This window comes from Hipposideros armiger, unplaced genomic scaffold (assembly GCF_001890085.2).
Source record: "Hipposideros armiger isolate ML-2016 unplaced genomic scaffold, ASM189008v1 scaffold_126, whole genome shotgun sequence".
NCBI classification, from domain to species: domain Eukaryota; kingdom Metazoa; phylum Chordata; class Mammalia; order Chiroptera; family Hipposideridae; genus Hipposideros; species Hipposideros armiger.
The window spans coordinates 3,098,777-3,120,886 of NW_017731476.1; the positions used below are offsets into that span (position 1 = coordinate 3,098,777).

Genomic DNA, 22,110 nt, shown 5'->3' on the forward strand with positions numbered 1-22,110 from the left:
TGACCCCACGCGCTTCTGCTTTGGTTCCAGGGAGTGAGCATGTTTCAGGTGCTCACCGGCCAGTTATCGGCTGTTTTGCCAGTGGGCGGGGGCTGGGCAGAAGGGCAGAGGCCTGTGGGGTCCCGGCTCTCCCTGCAGTCGGGGCCAGGCTTGGCCATTGAGGCCTCCCACTCACACTTGCTCTCACACGTAAAACCAGGGCTTCCCGGGAAGCTCTTAAAGGAGCCACAGAGTCTCGCTCTCTCCCTCCAGCCACTCCTTCTGCCCTCGTCTGAGCCAGCTCCTTTTTCTGTGATGTCTCTTCTCTCTCCTACTATGTTGTCTGACATAGTCGTCGTCTTAGTAAATCATAGTGTTTTATGTTTTAGTTCTTAAGTGTGTTTTGTTTGATTTTGATTTTTTTTAAACAATTACATTTAAGTTCTTTTAATTTCATGCTCTTAGGTTTTAAGGTTTTTCTAATTTCTTAATTTTTTTGTTGTTTTGTTTTTTTTGTTTTTGTTTTTATGTACTATATTTTCAGTGTTTTAACCAAACAGTTGTGGCTACTCATGGTGAGGAAAGACCGCTAAGAGTGTGGGTTCTTTGCATTTGGAGGTCACTTCTACACGTTGATGTTTAGGAGGTTGAGAGGTTTGCCTTTCGGTAAGTGGTGGCCAGGGGGAGTGTCCCGTGGGTAAGTGGTGGCCCGTAGGGTAACGGAGAGCTAGGGGAGCTTGGGGGAGGCCTAGTTATGTCTCAGAGTTCCCCACAGTGATTACAAGGGTAAAGGAGGCCCACAGAAAATCCACAGAAAAGTTTGAGAGTCACAGGCAGGCTGGGAAACATGGCCGCTGAGGAAGGTGGTCTGGAAAACATGCGGTTTTGTGAGGGGTGATGCCCACATCTCCCCTCCCCGGGTCTTCCTGGGATTCCCGTGCATCCAGCCTCCTGCACCCATCTCCTCAAGTGCTAGCATGGGACCAGATAGCAGCAGAGGGCCTCTCCCCGTGGGACACCAGGTGCCTCTGACGTGTGGGGAGCCATCACAGAGGCCTTCAGTGTATGTGGTGCTAAGAAGAAGAAAGGATTTTTCCTTCTTAATTTGGCCTAAGCTGTAGAACCCTAATCCACACTGAAATGTTTGGGCAGAGTCTCTTCTGGGAAGTGAGAGACGTGGGCATTCCAGGCTGGGGGGCCATCCTGTGCACTGTGCGATGGTGAGCGGCACCCCTGGCCCCCACCCACTCCATGCCAGGAGCACTCCACCCCCCGCCCCACCACCACCACCACCAGCTGTGACAGCCACAAATGTCTCCAGACATCATAGGAGTCCCCTGGGAACACAGCCTCCCAGGTCAAGAGCCCCTGCCTAGAGGAAGATGTGGAACTGTGAAATTCCTGGTGGAGAAGTCCTAGGAGCCTGTTAGACGAAGCCAGAAATGGCCGTCCCAGGGAGAGGCAGTGACCAGCCCTGGGCCTGCCTGTGAATAGCTGGGTTGGGAAAAGCCAGATCTCAGGAGCCTCCCAACCAGCTCTGGCTCCTGGTCACCGAGAGGTCGGCCCTTCCTAGTTACAGGCGGGTGTAGATCGGCCTCAACGTTCATCCAGCTCTTTGTAGAGGGCCTTACACCCGCCTCATGAGCCCCTCCTCTGTCAGAAAGCTCCCCCAGAAGTATGCCCCCTGAGGAAACCATGTGACCCAGCACCATAGGGTGACTGGAATATGCACCATGAGCCACCTCTCAGCCCTCCCCCACCCCAGGAGCCTCAGCCCCTCCTGAGGCCATGCCCCTTCTCAGCACCACAAAAGAGGGAGCCAGGGGCCGAGGGGAAACTGCCACCCACAGGCTGCCGGGAGGATCGAGGCTCCTGCTCGGGTATAAGTTGGGTTATTGATTTAATAGTGGAGCGGGGGCTGTTTTTATTGCTATTGTCCAATAGTTCCATTAGGAAAGACCGCAGGAGATGTATATATTTGTTTCACATCCTGTGCTTATTCAAGGAGCGTGTGTTCTCTCCATGAGATTCTTACGGTTAATTAAGGGTGTTGATTACAGTTTTTAATAATCGGGTCTTTTTTCACTCCTGGAATCTTTTGGAGATGTCCCATTCTGTGCAAGTGGAATTTCAGTCCGTTTGTATTTGCGTAGCTGTTTAGGGCAGACTTGGGTCTAGCTGAGCCATGGGGTTCAACATTACAGGTCCCCTGGTGTCTCTCTGTTTGGGAGGCCGCGACCAGCAGAGTCCGGGAGGTGCGCCCCCCTCCATAGCCTCCGACTGTGGCCAGGGTGGGAAGCAGGACACAGGAGCGGGTGGGACAGACCGCCAGTGCCACGCAGAAGAGTGATCACTGGGTCAGAAGCCTCCACCTGGCCCCGTTAGAGCCCTTTGCCCACCCCGGGCTGCAATGCGTTTCTGAACGCTCGCTGGCTGCAAAGGGTTACCTGTCCCATCCGTGTAGCTTCATGTCCATCACATGCGCATCATCGGGGAGTGTGCAAGCGGAAAACCCTGATCCCAATCATTTGAATATGGTGGCAGCTGCCTCCAGAAAGCCAGAGGCAGCGGCTGGACGAGCCAAGTGACTAGGCCACGAGGAATCAGCCCGATGGGAGTGGGGCGGGGTCCTCCTGTCCCTTCCAGTTCGGGCATCGTTCACTTGTGGCCAAGTGGCAAAGGAGCCGAGTGAGGGGACCTCATACCGCTGCGGTCTGCCCGGTCTCACCTGGAGCCGCGGGGGGCGCTGACTCGCACAACGAGCTTCCCCTCTTCCTGTGTTTGGCCCTAGTGTCCACACGATGAGATGTCCGAGTCGGGCCAGTCCTCAGCGGCTGCCACACCCAGCACCACCGGCACCAAGTCCAACACACCCACTTCCTCCGTGCCCTCGGCCGCGGTCACACCCCTTAACGAGAGCCTGCAGACCCTGGGGGACTATGGCGCCGGCACCAAGAACAGCAAGCAGGCTCGGGAGAAGCGCAACAGCCGTAACATGGAGGTTCAGGTCACACAGGAGATGCGCAACGTCAGCATAGGTACCGCGACCACCTGGTGATTCCCGGGCTGTGGAGCGGGGCCAGGCCACCCGTCCATCCATGCCACCTGCACGCTCCCACTCCCGGCACTCGCATCAGAAAGATTTCTCCATCCATAGACTGTAGTTTGGGTAGATGTGTTAGTCCCCTTGAGCCGCCATTACAAATACCACAGACTGGGTGGTTTAAACCACATGTGTTCATTCCTGCTAGTCAGGGTGTCGGCAAGGCTGGTTCCTCCAGAGGCCTCTCTCCTTGGTGTGTAGATGCCGCCGCCTCTGTGTGTCCGTAAATGGCCGTCCCTCGGTGTGTCTGCGTTCTAGTCCCCTCTTTTCATAAGGACACAGTCCGATGGGATCAGGGCCCCTAATGGCCTCGTTTTACCTTCACTCCCTCTTTAAAGCCCCCGTCTCCAAATACAGTCACATCCTGAGATCCCGGGGCTTAGAACTTCAACATGTGAATTTGGGAGACTTCTAACAGTAGACCACCGTCATCCAGCAGACACAGCCTAACTAGAGAAAAAGGAGGAGAAAAGTCAGGACATTAGGCCTGTTCAGATGAGATCATGAGAAAGACGCACAGTCCAGGGGGGCAGCCCCCACCTGGCCACCAGTGTGGGAAGAGCCCTTTCCTGACGCTCTCTGCCTGGTCGTCTAGCAGGGGTCTGCAGATATGGGGCCACAGGGCACCCGTGAGTAGTGCAGGGAACTGCCAGGCACCCCTCTGACCTTGGCCCCACTGTGTCCCCCAGGTATGGGCAGCAGTGACGAGTGGTCTGATGTTCAGGACATTATCGACTCCACCCCGGAGCTGGACATGGGCCGGGAGCCCCGCCTGGACCGCACCGGAAACAGGTATGCACTGGGCCCAGAGCCTGGGACCCAGGGGGCCAGGCGTTCGCTGTGGGAGTCGGTGCCTTTGGTGAGGGCGCCCCCACAGCCTCTCCTGGTGAGAGAATGTCCGGGGCCCTGACCCGCCCTCTCCTGCCATGCTGGCACCTGCACAAGCAGTGTTGGCATCGAGCACCCGTGGGGGCTTTCTGAGAGTCCCCATACGAGGCCTATCAATGCTGCCCACTCACTCTGCCTCCCCATTCTCCCCCCTCCCCCCCACCACGTATCCTCACAGCCCAACCCAGGGTATCGTCAACAAGGCTTTTGGCATCAACACTGACTCCCTGTACCACGAGCTGTCCACTGCGGGGTCCGAGGTCATCGGGGACGTGGATGAAGGGGCTGACCTACTAGGTAAACACAGCTGTCCCCATGACCCCAGGGACCTAGGGCTGTTGTTGGTTTTGTTTGTAATGAAAGCAAAGTCTCTGTCAGCTGTGAGCTGGGAAATTCTTGTCACGTTTTTATTGAGATATTAGTATATTTTACACACCATAGAAGTCAGCCGCTCACGGTATATATAGTTCAGTGGGTGTGAGGGTGCTCAGAGGGCCACTGTCTAGATTTAGAATATTTTGTCACACAGAAAGAAACCCATGCCTGTTAGCACTCAGCCCCGGCCTTGCCCCAGCCCCTCCGGGCAGTCCACTTTCTAGGACTGCGTGGGGAGGGTAGCTGTTGCCAGCCCCTCCACTCCACAAGGAAAATGCCCAGGCAAGGTCAGTGCCCAAGGTCTCCACCAGAGCTCCCCACACCTGGGTGTGAGGCGGGTACAGAGCCAGCCGCCTGATATAGATTACTCCTGGTCCTCCCTCCAGTCCCGGGATGGCCATCAGGCATGCAGAGTGCCTAGTTTTTGCCAGATGGCTGCTGGGAGCCGAGGGCACCTGCATGGCTATGAGACCAGGGCCCTGGGGTGCAGCGGGCAGGAAGCCGGAAGTGTCACCACAGGAATCTCTCAGTGGCGTTCAATCTCCTCCTGCCCCCAACCGTGTGTCTCCCACCACCCCAACCCCTGAGACCCCTGACCCCAACTACGTGTCCAGAGCCTGAGTCTTGAGAAGCAGCCTGTCCCCGAAGCCCTTCTGAGAAGAGTTCCAGGACCTCAGGGGCTGCAGCTCAGCACCCCCTCCCCACTTAGCGGCCCAGCAAGGGGGGCATCAGGGGCCGAATGTGGCTGTGTTGTCAGGGGAGCAGTGGTTCCGTTGGTCCTCACCCCACACCTGGTTCCCCTGAACTAGCTCAGAGAAAGGAAGGGGCTTCTCTGTCCTCATCGTTCGGGAGGGAGCAGCTCTGGACCCAAGCAGCTGCCTCAACTGTGCGCGTGGCAGGTCGGGATGGTACTGATTCTACTTCCGGTGTCTTTGAGGGCTGCCTTCCGTCCGCCATTATGGTCCATGTTTCATCATTCGCTGCCCGAGTAGGCGGAACTGTCTCACAGGGAAGACTTGTTATTGCTGGTCTTTCTGGGGCTGTCACTCACTGATTAACCCTGATGACCTTTTGCCATCAGGGACTCGAGGGCATTTTGGAGCCAGTCTGGGCTTGTTGCTCAGCCCCTCTGTGTGGACAGTGCTGCCTCCAGTGGCTCACCCGGCTTTCCAGCTGCAGCCAGCTGTTGTTGCCCTGCCTGCATGGAAGCTGCCCCGCCTGCATGGAAGGGTCCTGGTGGCATTTTCGATCTGGCAGATTGTCGTTTTCTTTGCTTTGGGGCCACCTCTTGGTTGTTTTCATAAGTTGATTGTCTTACTTGGAATGGGGGCACCTCCAGGGAGCATAGTTATCCTTGTGTCTGAAATGGAAGTTTTTTCAGCCAGTTTCTAAGTTGCGGTAATACACATAAAATGTACCATCTCACCCATTTTTGAGTGTCCAGCTCAGTATTGTAAAGTACAGTCATACTCGGTGGTGGAAGACTGAAGTCTGCGTCTGATCAGGAACAATATGCCCATTTTCGGCACTATATATTTTTAATGGAATTTTTCTCACAAGCATTGTAAAAAAAATGTATTTTAAAATATACAGAAACTTAATATTCAGAAAAAAATCTAATTAGGGGCAATCACTTTTAATATGTTGACATACTTCTGCTCTTCTTTAGATAATACCACACATATTCTATTTTTGGCATTTTTTAATTTTTGGAAAAATGATACATGCCTATAATAATATTCAAGTGATATCAGAAATTGCCGAGGAGAGAGTAAAAACCAAAGGAACTCCCCACGCTGTGATGAGTGTTTTTATGTCTTGGTGACACCCTCCCAGGAACCATAGATCACAGGGGATGTGGGTTGTCAGCTCACGCCTATCCTTTTCTTTGTGTGTGACGTTCGCATTTCTCTGAACCCTAATATTTCTCAACATAATTTAACTTTGTTTCCTTTGTGTGACTGTAAGTTACCTAATCAGTTCTGTCTTGGTTCTGATGTTTGCTGTGTGAATACTGTCATGTCCACCTGTGGGCTTACACTTTGCTCACATCTTTGATGATTTCTTCAGGACAGATTTCTAGACATGGAGCCCCAAGGTGAAGGGTGTGAAACCCCAAAGTGCAGGTTGTGTGAACTCTTGAGGGCTGGCTACATGTTGCTTTCCCAGAGAGGGCTTCCCTTGGGTTTGTACTCATACCAGTAGGCCTGACTGTCACTTCAGGCAGTTATACCTACTGGGCTGGCTGTGGCTGTGGGAAGGCCAATGTCAGCAGAGGTAGAAGGCACCAGGGTCAAGGCTGTCACATAGTCGCACACGCTGAATCCCCAGAGGAATGCCTTTCTGCCCGGGCCACACTTGGACGCCCTGCCAAGGACAGCACTGGAGAGCAAGTCCTGGGAGTGTGCCTCAGGCGAAAGGTTCTTGTGTGTGCTGAGAACTGACACAGCAGGTTATGATGTACTCTTGAGCTTTGGGGAATTTGATAAATAGATAAAAGTCTCCTCCCTAGAAAAACGCACAGGCGGGCGACATTTGCCTCTCCGTGCAGGGTCTGGGGCCAAGCTTGGCATTCCTGCTATAGCCCAGGAGCACTGGAGGAGGTCTGAGGCCCTCTGCTGACCAGCGAGGGGTGGGAGATGGGACTCAGGGAGGGCTGAGTGGGAACCCACAGCCCCTGCACCTGTTTCCAGAGTAACGCCAGCATTTTATGTGCATGGTCACCATTAATCCATTATACCATTTGTGTCACCATTTTATAGATGAAGAAACTGAGGTCAGGGAGGGTGAGATGAAGTGGCAGAGCCAGGGTTCAAACCTAGGTCCCGCCCAGAGTGGTGACCCTGATTCTGACCATCCACGATGCTTTTTTTTTTAGAAGACCCTTATGGAGATGAAGTTTGACACCATTCAATTCACCCGCTTAAAGTGTACAATTTAACGGCTGTGAACATAGTCAGAGTCGCCTACTCATCAGCCCATAACTTTAGGATGTTTTTGCCCCCAAAGGAAACCTGTGCTCATAAGCAGTCACTCCCCATACCTCCCCAGCCCCCAGCACCCACTCTTCTACTTCCTGTCTATACATTTGCCTGTTAAGGACATTTCATATCAGTGGGCCTCCCTCTCCTGTCTGGACACGTTCATTCAGAATAACGCCATCCAGGTTCACCCAGTTCATCCAGGTGCACTACCAGGCAGCAGTAGGTTTCAGAATTTCATTCCTTGTTATGGCTAAGCAATGTCCCATTGTGTGGATGGACCACGCCTCCATACCATTCACCCATTGATGGACATTGGCATCATTTCCACTTTTGCCTGTTGTCACTGATACTCCTGCTGCACTTTTGGCCCCTCACACGGTTCCAGCCTCCTCACTCCCTGGTGACCCTGGGTGCCCATCTGTAGCCTCAGGCAGAGCGGTCCTCTCCCTGCAGCGTCCGCTGACGCAGCACCGATGGTGGGCTTCTCCACGTGACCATCGCGTAGGGGCTGTTGGGTGTGGTGTGGCCACCTCCTGTGGTCATGGTTGACTCTCAATTCAGGCAGCATCACTCAAATGTCATTTTCATACAGAATCTCCATAAGTAGGGATGGGAGGGAAAAGCCGAGAACTAGAAACCGCATGTTAATGAATTTTACCTTGACCGGCTCAGTAACTAAAGATGGGGTCGCCAACTCTCAGTCGGACGTAGCAGGTTCCTAGAAGGGGAACGACGTCTGAGGAATCTGCTGGGGTCAGTTCACTAGCCCAGAGAGGGCCCGGCATGATCTTTTCACGAGAAGGCCTGTCCCCAGTGCATCTGATGGGTCTTTGTTCTGAGGATCTGGAAACCAAAACCCCCCTCTCATATGGGGACAGAGCGTGAGTCACCATGCACTCAGCACTTCCACTGCGACGCTCGACAGAGTGGTGGCCATCTTGGGCACGGCTTAGTTTTGGTTGGAATGAGCCCCTGCTCTTGGGGTGATGGACCTTTTGGTGTCTTTCTAGAGCCTTGGGCACAATAAGCAAGTGCTAGTGAGGCAGCCTGGAGACCTGATGAAGGTCGAGTGCTGTTGTGACCTGTTAATGGAGCACTGACGCAGGGGGCTTGCTCTGTGTCTGACAGGGCGGAGGGATGAGCTGGGGTCTGCACTAGTCCCTGCGCCTGAGGGCACCCTGTCACCAGAGTGTGGCTCCGCTAGAGTAAATGTCAGTGGCAAGAGTCCTAGTCTCCCATCGCCATGTTTCTGAAGATCTCTTTTGAAGGAGTGAGCACCTGACCCTAGGTTCCCTGTGTGGCTGCTAAGTGGGGAAGAGACTGGGCCAGTAGGTGGCTCTGTCAGTCTTTTTGTGACAGTTTTCACAAGGGGATGATCCTAGAATTTCAGAAACACATTAATGCTCTAGCTAAGCAATGAGGTAGATGCTCCTTAAGGCAGTTGGCATGGTTGATGGCAGCATCCTCAAGCTCTACATGCCTGCATTGCTGTTCCATGCCTCTCTTGCCATTTGGACTGTGAATTCTTTTAGCAGAGAAGGATGGAAAAGGACCCCAGGTAGGCATATATTTCATCAAACTCACAATACAACCAATTGTGTGATACACCATTATTGTAGAAATCTCTAAGAAAAAAAAATGCTGTAAATGAAACTATAATATGCCATTGATTATAAAACCAATTTACAATTTCAGAAATGTTAAGGCGTGAAAATACGCATCTTAGAATAGACATAATTGGGGAGTAAGAGAATTAACACTTACTGACCACTTAGCACGTGCTGGGTACTCTACCAGGCAATTTCACAACCAGCCTATGCTAAGGAGATTGATTTATCTCCATTTCACAGATGAGGAAACGGAAGCTCAGAGAAGCTAAGCAGCTTGCCCAGCATCACTTAGTTATAACCTGAAATTCAGTACAAGATGACCTGACTTTTGTTCTGCTCTGCTCCACTCGAGTCCAACAGCATGTCCCACCCACGTAATAGCCAGACCTAGAAAATGTCTAGAAATAACCCTGAGAAATAGAAAAACCTATATAAAGAGAGCTAGAAGACAGAATGGAAGAACAGAAAAGAGGCCACACCTACACAGAGAATGATGACACGTTCTGGGATCTAAAGCCTAAGCTACGTAAATCTGTCAGGCGACATCACAGAATTCATTCAGCACCAGTAAAAAGACTCACACAGTTGAGTTTTCTTCTGGAACTTTCTGAGTGGATTCTGAAGGTCATCCGGAAGAGTAAATGTGTGAGAAAGAACAAGGTGGCAGGGTGGCCATTCCAGATATCAAAGCATCTCGTAAAACTATGATGATGAAAATAGGCAGCTCTGGGGCAGTGATAAACCCGTGAATCTGTGAGTTCCTGGCCAGAGATCTGAGGACAGACCTGGAGCCACATGGGAAATCACATATGATAAATGCGGCATTTTCTTTTTAAATCTTTTTAATTGGGGAATTGGGAAAGGGAGCAGTGTTGGGGAATTGGGGAAGGGGAACATTGTTTTTCCAGGACCCATCAGCTCCAAGTCAAGTTGTTGTCCTTCAATCTTAGTTATGGAGGGTGCAGCTCAGCTCCAAATCCAGTCACCTTTTTCAATCTAGTAGCAGGTGGCGCAGCCCACCATCCCATGTGGGAGTCAAACCGGCAACCTTGTTATTCAGAGCACGCACTCTAATCAACTGAGCCAACCGGCCACCCCCAAATGCGGCATTTTAAGTCATTGGAAAATAAGTGGCTTATTCAATCTATGTACTGGATTAGTTGAACAGCCACTTGGAGAAAACTGAAGTCTGATCCCAACCCCACACTATACACAAAAGTAATATCAAGGTGGATCAAAGATCTTAATATAGAAATACAAGGGTTATAGAGCTGGAAGAGCATTGGAGAGTATCTTCATAATCTGCATGGCCATAGTCATAAAGGAAAATAATGACAGGTGTGACTACATGAAAATTAAGAATATATGTATACGATCTCTGTCATTAAAATTGGAAGAAGTCAAGTATGCTAGAAAATGAGCAGATGATAAAATAGGAAATTCACAGAAGATAACCAACAGACATACGAAAAGATGCTCAATTTCAGGAATAATACAGAAATGAAAATTAAGAGAAAATAGAGATAACTCTTTTTCCTGAAAAGAGTGACAAAAACAAAGCAGGCTCTGATTCAGCCCACTGGTGGGAGGTGACCTGTGTCGCCCAGTGGCTATGGGGTAGCAGCTGTACGCTTAGAGTGAGCAGGACCACAAGTTCTCAAACAGGATCACGTTGCCTGCATGTGAGCCTGTGCACTCTGGCATCCTGGGTGATCGTGCAAAACCATAAATGTCCTAAATAAAGGAATGAGTGCTGTAGTAAACAATGGGCCATTCTTACACAGAACTATGACAAAGCATTGAAGGTGGTCGTGGGTCTTCCACACGGAGGGTCCCGTGCCAGTGTTAGGTGAAACAAAACGAGTTGCCCAAGAAGATGAATGGTGTGGTTGTGATTTTGGGTTTTTAAAAACTGATATCATCTAGAAAGAGATCTGAGGAAGAATATCAGGTGTTAACAGTGGTTGCCCTAGGAAGGAGAGAGGAATGAGAAGGTACTTTTGAATTGGCGCACGTCTTTATTTGAATTCCTGCAACAGTTTATGTACTTTGTCATTTAAGTCAAGTGACTTTTTATACTGTTCCTGCGTGAAAAAAACCAGGTGGAACAGTATTGTCTCAAATCTTCAGCTGTGTAGCCGAGAGCTGTCGGATTCACATTCCCCCACCCTACATCTGCTGTCTGATTTGGTGTTTTCCTTTCCACACCACGGGGTCCTGTGTTCTGGTCACCCCTAACCCGAGGCCAGATGCCCTTCCCAAAAGACCTGGGCTGGCCAGAGGACCCCACAACGCCAGGTGCACATCTGCGGCTTGCTCACTCAGCTCACTCACTCCAAGGGGCACTTTTGTGACTGGACACCCTTGGCATCACACCACGCACGTGCACACACACCCATACACAACCACGCATGCGCACAGAGCCATACCACACACATGTACCATCACTCATCCACATCCAACCATGAACATGTACACACACACATGCAACCACATATCCACAACCACACACATACACACATGTGCAGCCACGAACACACAATGATGCACATGCACCTGCGAATAACCACACAACCACTTACACACACACACACACACACACCCTCTTATCTTTACAGACCTTCACCATCAGGTCTGCAGAGAGCTGGCCCTCCTGACGGGTGGGTAATAGGAATAGAGGGGTGAGCAGGCCTTCGATTCCCATGCCCACCACAGGTGGGCGGGGCGCTGTAGGTCCCCCGTCCTGGCATTTCTTTTCCTTCAGGGTTTCTGCCCCCAGTGGGATTTGTTACCTACATGCCTTGTGACATCGGCTCATACTCTCTCATGGCCTTCCACATGGAAATGGCTGATCATTGTTGCTTTTTCTTTAATAAGAATTTCTTTATTTTGTTGGTTTCAGTCACCAATTGACCTTTGTCACTTCCTTTCCCCGTCTCTTTGTGCTTCGCTGGACATGGCCCCAGGGGAGTTCTCAGGTGTGTATCTCTCCTGTCTGTCTGTTTGGGGCCCCTTCTTCCCCACAGTGGAGTCCAGGTGGAGTGGAGTAGAGTGGTGCTCCAGGGACACGCCCTGCTGCTGTCACACTCCAGTCACTGCTGGCTGTGCAGCCTGTCCCCTCCCGTTTTGTTCTAGGCCACTCAGGCACACGTGCTTTTGCTCACCAGCCTGCTGCTGCTCAGAGGCTTATTTTGGTTTGCTCCCCTAGCCCACTGACAGTGACCTTGACATCCGAGGGAGAAGCTGTGCCCTGACCCTGTCTTCTCAAAGGCTAAGAACCCCCAGGGTCATTTTTTAAGGTTCTATGGAGCCATTAGAAACATAGGACAGTTACCTGGACCAGGCCTGCAGGCCCAGTTCTGCAGTGCCTCCCTGTTGTCAGGTGCACCCTAGAAGTCAGGGGTCCCATGAGGCCCCTGCCAAGCGCAACTCAGAGGTGCTCTCCCCATATGGCAGGTAGGCCGGGATCCTGCTTTCTTGTTTGGCATCAGGAGGCTCTGAGGCCCCCACCCACCCAAGTGCAGCCTCCGCAGTGTCCAGAGACACTCGGGTCCCGGGCACAGCTCTCCCTCCCTGCAGAGCTGCCTTCTGTCCTTACCCCGCCTCTCACCACCAGGGTTGTGTTGGAAGATATCAGTGCGTTGCCTTGCCCTTCCACCTCACCGCCAGTGCTCTGGGCCTGGTGATCTGTACAACCCAAGGACAAACTTTCCAGGAGGAGCTGGCTCCCTCCCACCCTGCTCCTGTGTCACCCCGAACCCAGTGAGAAGTAGCCTTAAAGCACCTCCCCCTGCTGCCCTGAAGGGCTTAACGCGCTTGTTTTCTCTCCCTTCCTCTCTCCTGCTCCTTCCTCCCACCCTGGTTGCCCATCTCCCGTGGGACTGGGACTGCTCCCATAGTGCGCGATGATTTTTTTGGTAAGGCCACGGCCCTGATTCAGTATGTGTTTGTCCCGTGTCGGGCTTCCTGTGTCTACCTGACACCTTCTCATGCTTCATGAGCTGTCTGCTTTGTCTGCATGGTCGGGCAGTGGTGGGGTTAGCAGGGACTTCCGGGGTGGGTCGGGGCATGGGGACCTCTGCCCTGCCTCCCAGTAGCCTCCCTCAGAGCAGACCCATGGTGGCCTGAGGAGGGACAGCCCTAGCTTCTCTGAGCCCCCAAAAGCTCGGGCAGGCCAGCCCCTAGGTGCGCCCCTGGGCCTGTCTGGGGTAAGTCCGGTGCCTGCTGCATCCCGTCCAAGGAGGAGGCAGGCCCCCCGTCCAAGGAGGAGGCAGGCCCCCCGTCCAAGGAGGAGGCAGGCCCCCCGTCCAAGGAGGAGGCAGGCCCCCCATCCAAGGAGGAGGCAGGCCCCCCGTCCAAGAGGGAGGCAGGCCCTGTGTGAGGCCAGACAGGCAGAGCCCTACGCCCAGCACACCGCATGCCTATTATCTTGTCTTACGGAGGGAAGTGATAGGAGGAACAGACTTGGGTTTGGGGGGTGATCCCAAAGGATTAGATTCGGTACTTTTGTTGGGTTTTGTGACATGCCTGCAGAGAGCTCAGTCTGTGGGATCCACTGTGGGGCCTGGTCACAGAGGAGCTGGGTCAGCCCCTCTGGGCACCTGCCCCAGGGAGCACTGTCCTTCTTCTCACTTCTACTTCCTCCTCTGCCTTCTGCTGACCGCACCGCCTCAGGTCAGGTCCGGCCAGTCCTGCTCCGGGCCCCGGTGGAGGGCTGCGCCTGCCATGGGGCCATCCCATCTCCTCAGCTAGGGGTTCTCTGCATCTTGTGCTGTTTTTCTGTTCCTATCACCACAGCTCTAACCTCCATTCTCCAGGGGGGCAGCTCTGAAAGGGATCTGTTTCATGATGCACCAGGAAGCCACAGGGGGGGCAAAGGGGTGATGCGGGGGCAGGGACAGAGATTGAGGTGGCAACACAGAGATGGTTCAGGTTCAGCTCAAGCTGGTGTCGTCTGAGCCCTGCTGGTACACAGACTTCATGTCGCTAGGGAACCCCACCTCGGGGTCCAGAATGTAAGCCCAGGGCTGCTGCTTCCATCAAGGCAGTGGGGACCTACTCGGTGCCCTCCGGGGCCCATTCTGGGACGCTTGCGGGCTCGCACGCAACAGGTCCATCCCTGACTGCACTGCTGGGTGGAGAGCTCACCCGCAGGCCAGCATGGTCTCCCTGGCAGCCTGTCATCCTACAGGTCGGGCCTTTTGTCCTTATCCCCTCGCATCAGCCCTCCCAGGGGTGGGCCGCCCCCCGGGGATATCTGTCACTCTGAGGTAGGTGTTGTGGTATCAGGGTCTGGCGTCCCCAGGCACAATGTGTCACACCTTTTGTTTCAGGAATGGGCAAGGAAGTGGGGAACCTGCTGCTGGAGAACTCACAGCTTCTAGAAACCAAGTAAGAAAGCTCTTCTCCAGCACCTGGTTACTGGGATGGCCCTCCAGGGCCTCCCTCTGACAACCCTGTCAGCCCAGCATGGAGGGCTGCCCCAGGGATGACGTGGACCCACACGGCTGAGCCCGCCGCTCCTGGGGAGAGGATGGTGTGGTCACTGCCTTTGCCAGGGCATGTGGTCACCACCTTTCACCACGTTCTGGACTAGGACGTGCCTTCTCAGATATATAAGTGCGGGAGGACCCCTCTGAGACCCCCATCACTTAATGTAAATACCGGTTCACATGGAACTCTGGTCTTTCCCCCTTTTCAAAGAAATGCTCTGAACGTGGTGAAGAACGACCTCATCGCCAAAGTGGACCAACTGTCGGGTGAGCAGGAGGTGCTGAAGGGGGACTTGGAAGCCGCCAGGCAGGCCAAACTAAGGCTGGAGAGCCGCATCAAGGACCTGGAGGAGGAGCTAAGGAGGTGGGCAGGACTGGGGGCGGGTCTCCCGGGCGGGGCAGAGGCTGCCGGGTGTGGAGTGTGGGGCTCCTAGAGGAGGCGGGGCCATCTGGCGTGGAGGGTGGAGTCAGCTCCCCGCTCCACTCCTCAGTGTGTTCCCCTGGCATCTCCTCTCCTGCCAGCTACATCCAGAGACGTCATTCCTTCCCAAAGTGGCGCACTTTGCATGCTCACCTCTCAGCCTCCCCCTCCTCTCTCAGTTGTCACTCATGTTTGACTCCACCCACCCAGCTACTGTACTGTTGCCAGCCCCACCCCTTTCCTCTCCAGAATCCCACAAGAGGGGTGACTGGCCTGTCTTTGGTGCCCTTTCCTTGGTGGCTGAGCTGGGCCTTCCTGCTGCTCTCACACCATTATGTTCATTCAGGAGGAGGGAGGGGAGGATTGGGTGCTGGCCGCCCACGGTACCCGGCATTCCTCTGCTCCCCAGCCCTTAAACAGCCAAGGTTCAAGGTTTGGCCATGCAGCCCAGCTGGGAAGCTCTGGGGTCTCGTCCCCAGCAGTCTGCACTTCTCTGTAGCCTTTCTCTCCAGATCCTCACCCCATTCTCCCAGGAGAGCTGGTGGGAATGGGGAGGCGTGAGAGGAGGGCCCCAGGCAGGTGGTGCTGGTGCCTGGTTTGTGGGAGTGGGAGCCAGACCTGAAGCCGGCGCTCCCAGCTTGGGGAGTGTAGCTGGCTCTGCCTTCCCAACAGTGCTTGACTGCTGAGGGGAGGCCCTGTCTGTCTGCTGGAGCAGCCAGGACAGATGTCTGGGCTTCAGGGCACCTGTGAGCAGGGGTGCAGGGCCACCCGGCCCCAGGGCACTGGCAGGAATGGTCAGGGCCTAGAACCTGAGGGGAAACCCTGAGCCTGGCCAAGAGGTGGGACAGTCTCTGGGCAGGCGCCCGGCGGGCCGCCCTCACCCCTGCCTGGCTTCCTTTTGGTCCTACAGAGTGAAGTCGGAGGCCATCATTGCCCGCCGTGAACCCAAAGAAGAGGGGGAGGATGTAAGCAGCTATCTCTGTACAGAATTGGTATATTTCACTATTAACATGTGGGGCACAGGGTGGGGGGAGAGTGGGGTGGGCTATCAGGGACGCACTCATTCTTCTGGGCCTCTGGGCCCCCTATGCCCCCCACCCCCACCCCACCCCACCCCCGGTATGACAACCATCCCCAGCAGCATCCTTCCCAAACCTGGGGTGTCGTGAAATCCAAACCAGCCCCCCTGGGCCCCAGGTCCTAGTGGATGCATTTTGCACAGTCACCAGCAGGGTGTCCCTCTCAACGAGGCGCCGCACAGATGCTGCCCCATACGCTCCAAGCTGCAGAGCAGGACAGCAGAGGAAACAGTGTCAGTCACTAGTGTCCCAGACAGAATAGCTTGAGTAGCTGAGGCCCTGTGAGGCGCTCGGACTGCTCACCTGCCCCCACCTCCCCACCGAGGTGCACGGAATGTTCTGAGGAAAGTTGAGGAAAGTCGACCCCTTTGCTTCCTGGGGGAGTGGGGGGGATCAGGCACAGGTCTTCACCCCAAGTGAACTTTGGGCCTCCCTCACTAATCATTAACTGCTACTGTCAGGGTCATATAATGCTCTCATGGGGATGCAGCTCACACAGCAGGCACTCGGGAAACAGTAGCTGTTCCTTTAGCCCACCCTGTGCAGCCCCTCACTCCAAATACTCTAGGAGAGAGACAAAGCTGCAGGTGAATTGTGGAGCTCCCCCAGGCCCCACCCACGTGGCTCACGGAGGAGGTGCCTGTTTAGGGCCTCTGCCTGTTTGTGTGGGGTCTGGGTTGCATGTAGTGGGGGCCACGTGGGGAGGGTGCACGCCTTTACCCACCTGGCAGCTCCTCGCTGGCCCCTCGCCCCTGCTCCAGCCGGTGGTGGCCAGGGACCCAGCTTCACAGAGTAGACGTGGTCCTGCCACAGAACCTGCCAACAGCAGGCCCCTCGCAGATCCCCCCCAAGCCTCCAGCATCCAGCTTGGCTGTGGTGACCCCAGGTCCTGCTCGCCGGACCTTCCCCAGAACCTCTCTTCCTGGGGTTCCACTTTGGACCAGTCCCACCTGTTAGTGTTGACCAGAGATATTTGGGATGGCCACGGTATCCAGGGCCTTGTAGGAAAAGTCACTGCTGTGTCCCTCAAGTGTATCCTGTGACCTTCTGGAAAGAAGGTGGCCATGTCGACAGGTAGACACCCATGTCTCCTGTCCCCCTGCCCATGCCCTCCCCACCTATTTGCCTGAGGGTCCCTGGGCATCTACACTTGGATTGGCCCACACCCTGAGGCCAGCCCAAGAGGAAGCGTGGTGTGACCTGGCCTCTGAGGGCACCAGACTGACCTGTCAGCCGGCCCCTCTGCCAGCTGAACAGCAGCGCCTGTCCCCTGCAGGACAAGATCCCCATGGCACAGCGCCGCCGCTTCACGCGGGTGGAGATGGCCCGCGTGCTCATGGAGCGCAACCAGTACAAGGAGCGGCTGATGGAGCTCCAGGAGGCTGTGCGGTGGACCGAAATGATCAGGTGGGTACCCGAGCCGCCTGCAGGATCCCAAAGACGCGCCCCCGTCTCCTTGTGTGAGCCGTGGTCGCTGGAAGAGGTCCTGTTGATGGAATTGAGGTTGACCTCAACCCCACCTCCCTGTCTTCTGGGAGGATTAGAAGGGTGCTGGGCCTCCCTGGTGGAGTCTACAGGGAGTCAGGAGAGCCAGGACTCGGTTGCAGCCCTGACCTGGCAAGGAGATGCCCACTGGGCTAGAGTAGGGCTGGAGCATACGGGGGCTGGTGTGCCAGGGCCCCTCTAGGAAGCTCTGACTGACTTGCCCAGAACTCCCTCTTCTCTGATGCTCCATTCCAAGTGTGTCCAGGGCGAGAGTATCCCTGCAAGGGAGGCGAGAGGGGGCCCAGCCAGAGTGGGGCATAGTTGGATTGGGCAGAGTCGGGCCTGGCCTTGGGCGTGGTCAGATTGGGCAGTGGGTGGGGCCTAGTAAGGTGGGCGTGGTCCGGGCGGGTATGCCCGGTGTCAGGCTGGGCAGTGGCTGAGCTGGACCCCTTTTTTGCCCCTTCGGTGTAGAGCATCCCGGGAGCACCCATCTGTCCAGGAGAAGAAGAAATCTACCATCTGGCAGTTGTGAGTCAGGGCCCTGGGCTGGGAAAGGGGTGAGGAGGCCTATTCTGGGCCGGCCCACCCCTCACCTCCTGCGCCTCTGCTGGCAGCTTCAGCCGCCTCTTCAGCTCCTCGTCCAGCCCCCCTCCAGCCAAGAGGTCCTACCCCTCGGTGAACATTCATTACAAGTCGCCCACCACAGCTGGCTTCAGCCAGCGCCGAAGCCATGCTCTGTGCCAGATCTCCGCAGGCAGCCGACCCCTGGAGTTCTTCCCAGACGAGTGAGTGTCCCATCCCTCTCCTGTGCCTGCCCCTTGGCCAGCACAGGGGGAAGCCATGGCCCAGGGGCGCTGAAGCAGGACCTGCCTTGCCTGGCTGCTCTGGGCCTGTGCTAGGGGGTGGGGCCCATTCCCCCAGTGGGAAGGACACTGGCTGAGGCATCAGGGCTCCTGACCCCTCCGAGCACACACTGTGCACCCCCCCCCACCCCTAGTGGAGGCATTGGCTGTCCCTCTGCATTCCCCATGGACCCTCCTCTTAGTTTCATGGGCTTTGGCCCTCTCTTGCGGATCTCACTGCTGCAAGCAGCCAGTTCAGACCCCACCCCAGGCTTGTCCTGCACCTGTGCCCCGCAAGGTTTCTTGGAGCTGACAGGAAGTTTCCCTGCAGGGTTGGGTTTCTTCCTGTGGAATAAATTTCTGTTTGTAATTTGGTGTTTTCCTTCATTTTGAAACAAAGAATTAGGCTCCAAGGTAGGAGTAGAGAATTCTGTGCCTATGTCAGAGATCGTGGAAGTTTCCCTGGGAAGGCCGAGGGGGCAAGGGAAAGGTGCACTGTAGGTCCCTGCGAGCTTGCCCTTAGTGACGGGGACAGCAGGATGGGCACCTGGATGTGGGCAAGTGCTGGGTGTGGTCACCAAGCCCAGTGCCGGGGAAAGCCACCCTCCCATCAGATGGGCACCCAACTGGGGCAGGAGCCAGGAAAAGACAAGACAGGTCCAGGAGGGACAGCTCCCCAGGCATCCGGCGTTCCCTTCAGAGCAGGCCGGTGGGACCTGGGATCACCAAACAGAGTGTTCTCCATCATTCCTCCCTCCCAGCGACTGCACCTCCTCCGCCAGGCGGGAGCAGAAGCGAGAGCAATACCGCCAGGTGCGCGAGCACGTGCGCAACGACGATGGGCGGCTGCAGGCCTGTGGCTGGAGCCTGCCGGCCAAGTACAAGCAGGTGCTGCAGGGCGCAATGCATGTGCATGGGGTGGGGCGGGCGCACAGGGCAGGTCCACAGCCTCAGCCCCAGCTCTGGAGGGGTGGGTATCCTAACCGCCATCCATGCACCTGAGCCACCCCAGGCCTCGCGCCCAAGGCACCTCTGCCTGTGGTTGCAGCTGAGTCCCAGTGGGGGCCAAGAGGACACTCGGATGAAGAATGTGCCCGTTCCCGTGTACTGCCGCCCTCTGGTGGAGAAGGACCCGACCATGAAGGTGAGCCCAGGCCTGACAGGACAGGGGGAGAGGTGGGGAGCGGTCCCCGCCACCCCCCAGAAGCTGAGTCCAGGCAGGTTTGAGAATTTGGAGAAGGTCCTGTCACATGTTGGCCGCCCTCATGCCTCTGTTCTCTCAGCTGTGGTGTGCTGCGGGTGTGAACTTGAGTGGGTGGAAACCAAGCGAGGACCACGCTGGTAATGGAGTCAAGCCCGCACCAGGCTGCGACCCTCTGACCTGCGACCGGGAAGTGGAAGGAGAGGCCAAGAGCAACCACACGTCCCCTGAGAAGAAGAAGGTCAGAGTGGTGGGCGGGGCCAGGGCTGCCTCTCTCTGCTTGTGGCATCTAGATGGCAGGGCAATGCCAATCTTTGCCATCGTCTGCATGCTCAGGCTGTGCCCACTGCCAGGGTCTGGGTGGGAGTGACAGAAACAGAGGAGAGCTGGGGACAGCGCCCCAAGACTGGGCTCATCTGAGGCTCCCTGCCCCTCCCGAGGGCAGGCCCAGGGTTGAGCTGCTTTTGGCTGTAGCCCAGCACCCAGGGGCCAGGAGCTGTGGCCGGCAGGGAAGCTCAGAGGGGCCAGGGCTCAGCAGGCAGGTCCCCCCGGGGCTTCTCTCTCCTTGCAAGGAATACTTCACTGCCTACAGAGGAGCAGTGGGAGGGCTGAGCAAGGAGGGAAGCAGAAAATGCTTTGCGCTTGGAGTTCAAGGCTTCATTTTACACCCCGGCTTGATTTGGGGGCCACTGACTTAATGGTGTGGAACTCACGGTCTCCTGTGGAAGTGAGACCGCCTGTGCTGGCAATCTAGATACAAAGTGCAGTTCTGAATGCTCACCATCCTGGCTCGGGGAGGATGGCCATACCCCATGAGGCCAAGGGCAAGGCTGGGTCCTAAAGGACCCCGTGTGGCTGCTGGAGTCGCCCACGCTTGGGCACCGGCCTTGTCTCCTGGGCTCCGACAGGCAAAGGAGCTTCCCGAGACAGATGCCACCTCCAGCCGGGTGTGGATCCTCACCAGCACCCTGACCACCAGCAAAGTGGTGATCATTGATGCCAACCAGCCGGGCACTGTCGTGGACCAGTTCACTGTCTGCAATGCCCATGTCCTGTGCGTCTCCAGCATCCCTGGTGAGTGCTGCCTGGCCTGAGCCGGCACCCAGGAGGGTGGGCGACTAGGATGTTAAGTCAGGAGGCCTGCAGAGCGGCACCTGCCTCCTGAGACACACCGTGGGCACACGGGAGCCAGTGGGGGCATGTCCAAGGAGGGGCTCAATGGGACGCTCACCCGATTCGAAGGAGGTGGGGTGGCATCAGCAGGCAGCCCCATCGTCCCCCCCCACCCCCACTGGGCCACCAACTCTGCGTGTGGTCTTGCAGTAGTGACCCCCTCAGCGTGGGGTGACGGGACTGTGACTCTTCCCGGCAGCGGCCAGCGAGAGTGACTACCCTCCGGGGGAGATCTTCCTAGACAGCGACGTGAACCCTGAGGACTCTGGTGCAGATGGCGTGTTGGCTGGCATCACCCTGGTGGGCTGTGCCACGCGCTGCAATGTGCCACGGAGCAATTGTTCCTCGCGAGGAGACACCCCAGTGCTGGACAAAGGCCAGGGTGAGTGCAGGGCCTGAGCCTGGGAGCTGCCTTCTCTCTGCCCCCTGTTCGTCCTCCTCCCCAGCCAAGCTCACCCCTCCCTTCCACAGGGGAGGTGGCTGCTGTTGCCAACGGGAAGGTCAACCAGTCTCAGTCCACGGAGGAGGCCACAGAGGCCACGGAGGTGCCCGACTCTGGGCCCAGTGAGGCAGAGGCAGCTGCAGTGCGGCCCGGACCCCTCACAGAGCACGTCTTCACTGACCCGGCCCCGGCCCCGGCCCCTAGTACCCAGCCTGGCAGGTGGGCTTTCTCAGATGGGGCAGAGATGGAGGGGAGAGGAGGCCCGCAGAGGTGGGTGGGGACAGGCCTCCATGGGCCACCCTGGAGCCATCATCCTTTCTGCAGTGAGAATGGGCCAGAGGCCGACTCAAGTGGTGTGCAGCCCGAGCCAGAGCCCAGTGGAGACTCTGACGGGACCAGCAGCAGTGCTGCACCCACTATGTGGCTGGGAGCCCAGAATGGCTGGTAGGTGGGGCCTTGGGGGCAGGAGCGGGGAAGGGCCCCCTGGGTGAGCCCTCTGCCCACCTCGGCCTCCTTTTGCAGGCTGTATGTGCACTCAGCTGTGGCCAACTGGAAGAAGTGTCTGCACTCCATCAAGTTGAAGGACTCCGTGCTGAGCCTGGTGTATGTGACCCCTTTCTGAGGACTAGGGACCGGAAAGGATTGAGCACGGCCCAGCCTGAGCTTGGCTCACCACTTTTCCATTCCAGGCACGTGAAAGGACGCGTGCTGGTGGCTCTGGCCGATGGGACTCTGGCCATCTTCCACCGAGGCGAAGGTGAGGCCTGGCAGCAGTGGGCAGGTGGGCGGCCCCTGGTGGTCCTTGGCAGGGTGGGAACCGCCCTCCCTGTAAGCAGATGTGGGCCCCAGCCAGGCCTGAGCAGGTGTGGTGGGCTCTCTGTAGACGGCCAGTGGGACCTGAGCAACTACCACCTGATGGACCTGGGCCACCCACACCACTCCATCCGCTGCATGGCCGTTGTGTACGACCGCGTCTGGTGCGGCTACAAGAACAAGGTGCACGTCATCCAGCCCAAGACAATGCAGATCGAGGCGA

General features: G+C 56.1%; 1 protein-coding gene across 16 annotated transcripts in view; it reads left to right on the plus strand.

The window, feature by feature from the left end:
* MAPK8IP3 (mitogen-activated protein kinase 8 interacting protein 3) overlaps positions 1 to 22,110 on the plus strand; it is a 51,717-nt gene that overhangs the window by 26,391 nt on the left and 3,216 nt on the right. For 8 of the 16 annotated variants that reach the window (XM_019648584.1, XM_019648595.1, XM_019648585.1 and 5 more), the window contains 21 exons: positions 2,771 to 3,017; positions 3,772 to 3,874; positions 4,149 to 4,267; positions 11,906 to 11,917; positions 12,839 to 12,856; positions 14,273 to 14,330; positions 14,643 to 14,795; positions 15,763 to 15,844; positions 17,208 to 17,338; positions 17,888 to 17,944; positions 18,031 to 18,201; positions 19,020 to 19,146; positions 19,307 to 19,402; positions 19,542 to 19,700; positions 20,368 to 20,533; positions 20,832 to 21,014; positions 21,104 to 21,293; positions 21,399 to 21,518; positions 21,597 to 21,677; positions 21,764 to 21,831; positions 21,958 to 22,106. In XM_019648584.1, coding sequence (XP_019504129.1) covers positions 2,771 to 3,017; positions 3,772 to 3,874; positions 4,149 to 4,267; positions 11,906 to 11,917; positions 12,839 to 12,856; positions 14,273 to 14,330; positions 14,643 to 14,795; positions 15,763 to 15,844; positions 17,208 to 17,338; positions 17,888 to 17,944; positions 18,031 to 18,201; positions 19,020 to 19,146; positions 19,307 to 19,402; positions 19,542 to 19,700; positions 20,368 to 20,533; positions 20,832 to 21,014; positions 21,104 to 21,293; positions 21,399 to 21,518; positions 21,597 to 21,677; positions 21,764 to 21,831; positions 21,958 to 22,106 — 2,490 coding nt within the window. Of the gene's footprint in view, positions 1 to 557; positions 646 to 2,770; positions 3,018 to 3,771; positions 3,875 to 4,148; positions 4,268 to 11,905; positions 11,918 to 12,838; positions 12,857 to 14,272; positions 14,331 to 14,642; positions 14,796 to 15,762; positions 15,845 to 17,207; positions 17,339 to 17,887; positions 17,945 to 18,030; positions 18,202 to 19,019; positions 19,147 to 19,306; positions 19,403 to 19,541; positions 19,701 to 20,367; positions 20,534 to 20,831; positions 21,015 to 21,103; positions 21,294 to 21,398; positions 21,519 to 21,596; positions 21,678 to 21,763; positions 21,832 to 21,957; positions 22,107 to 22,110 lie in introns of those variants that run through there. The other 8 variants (XM_019648586.1, XM_019648599.1, XM_019648592.1 and 5 more) reach the window with 6 other exon arrangements.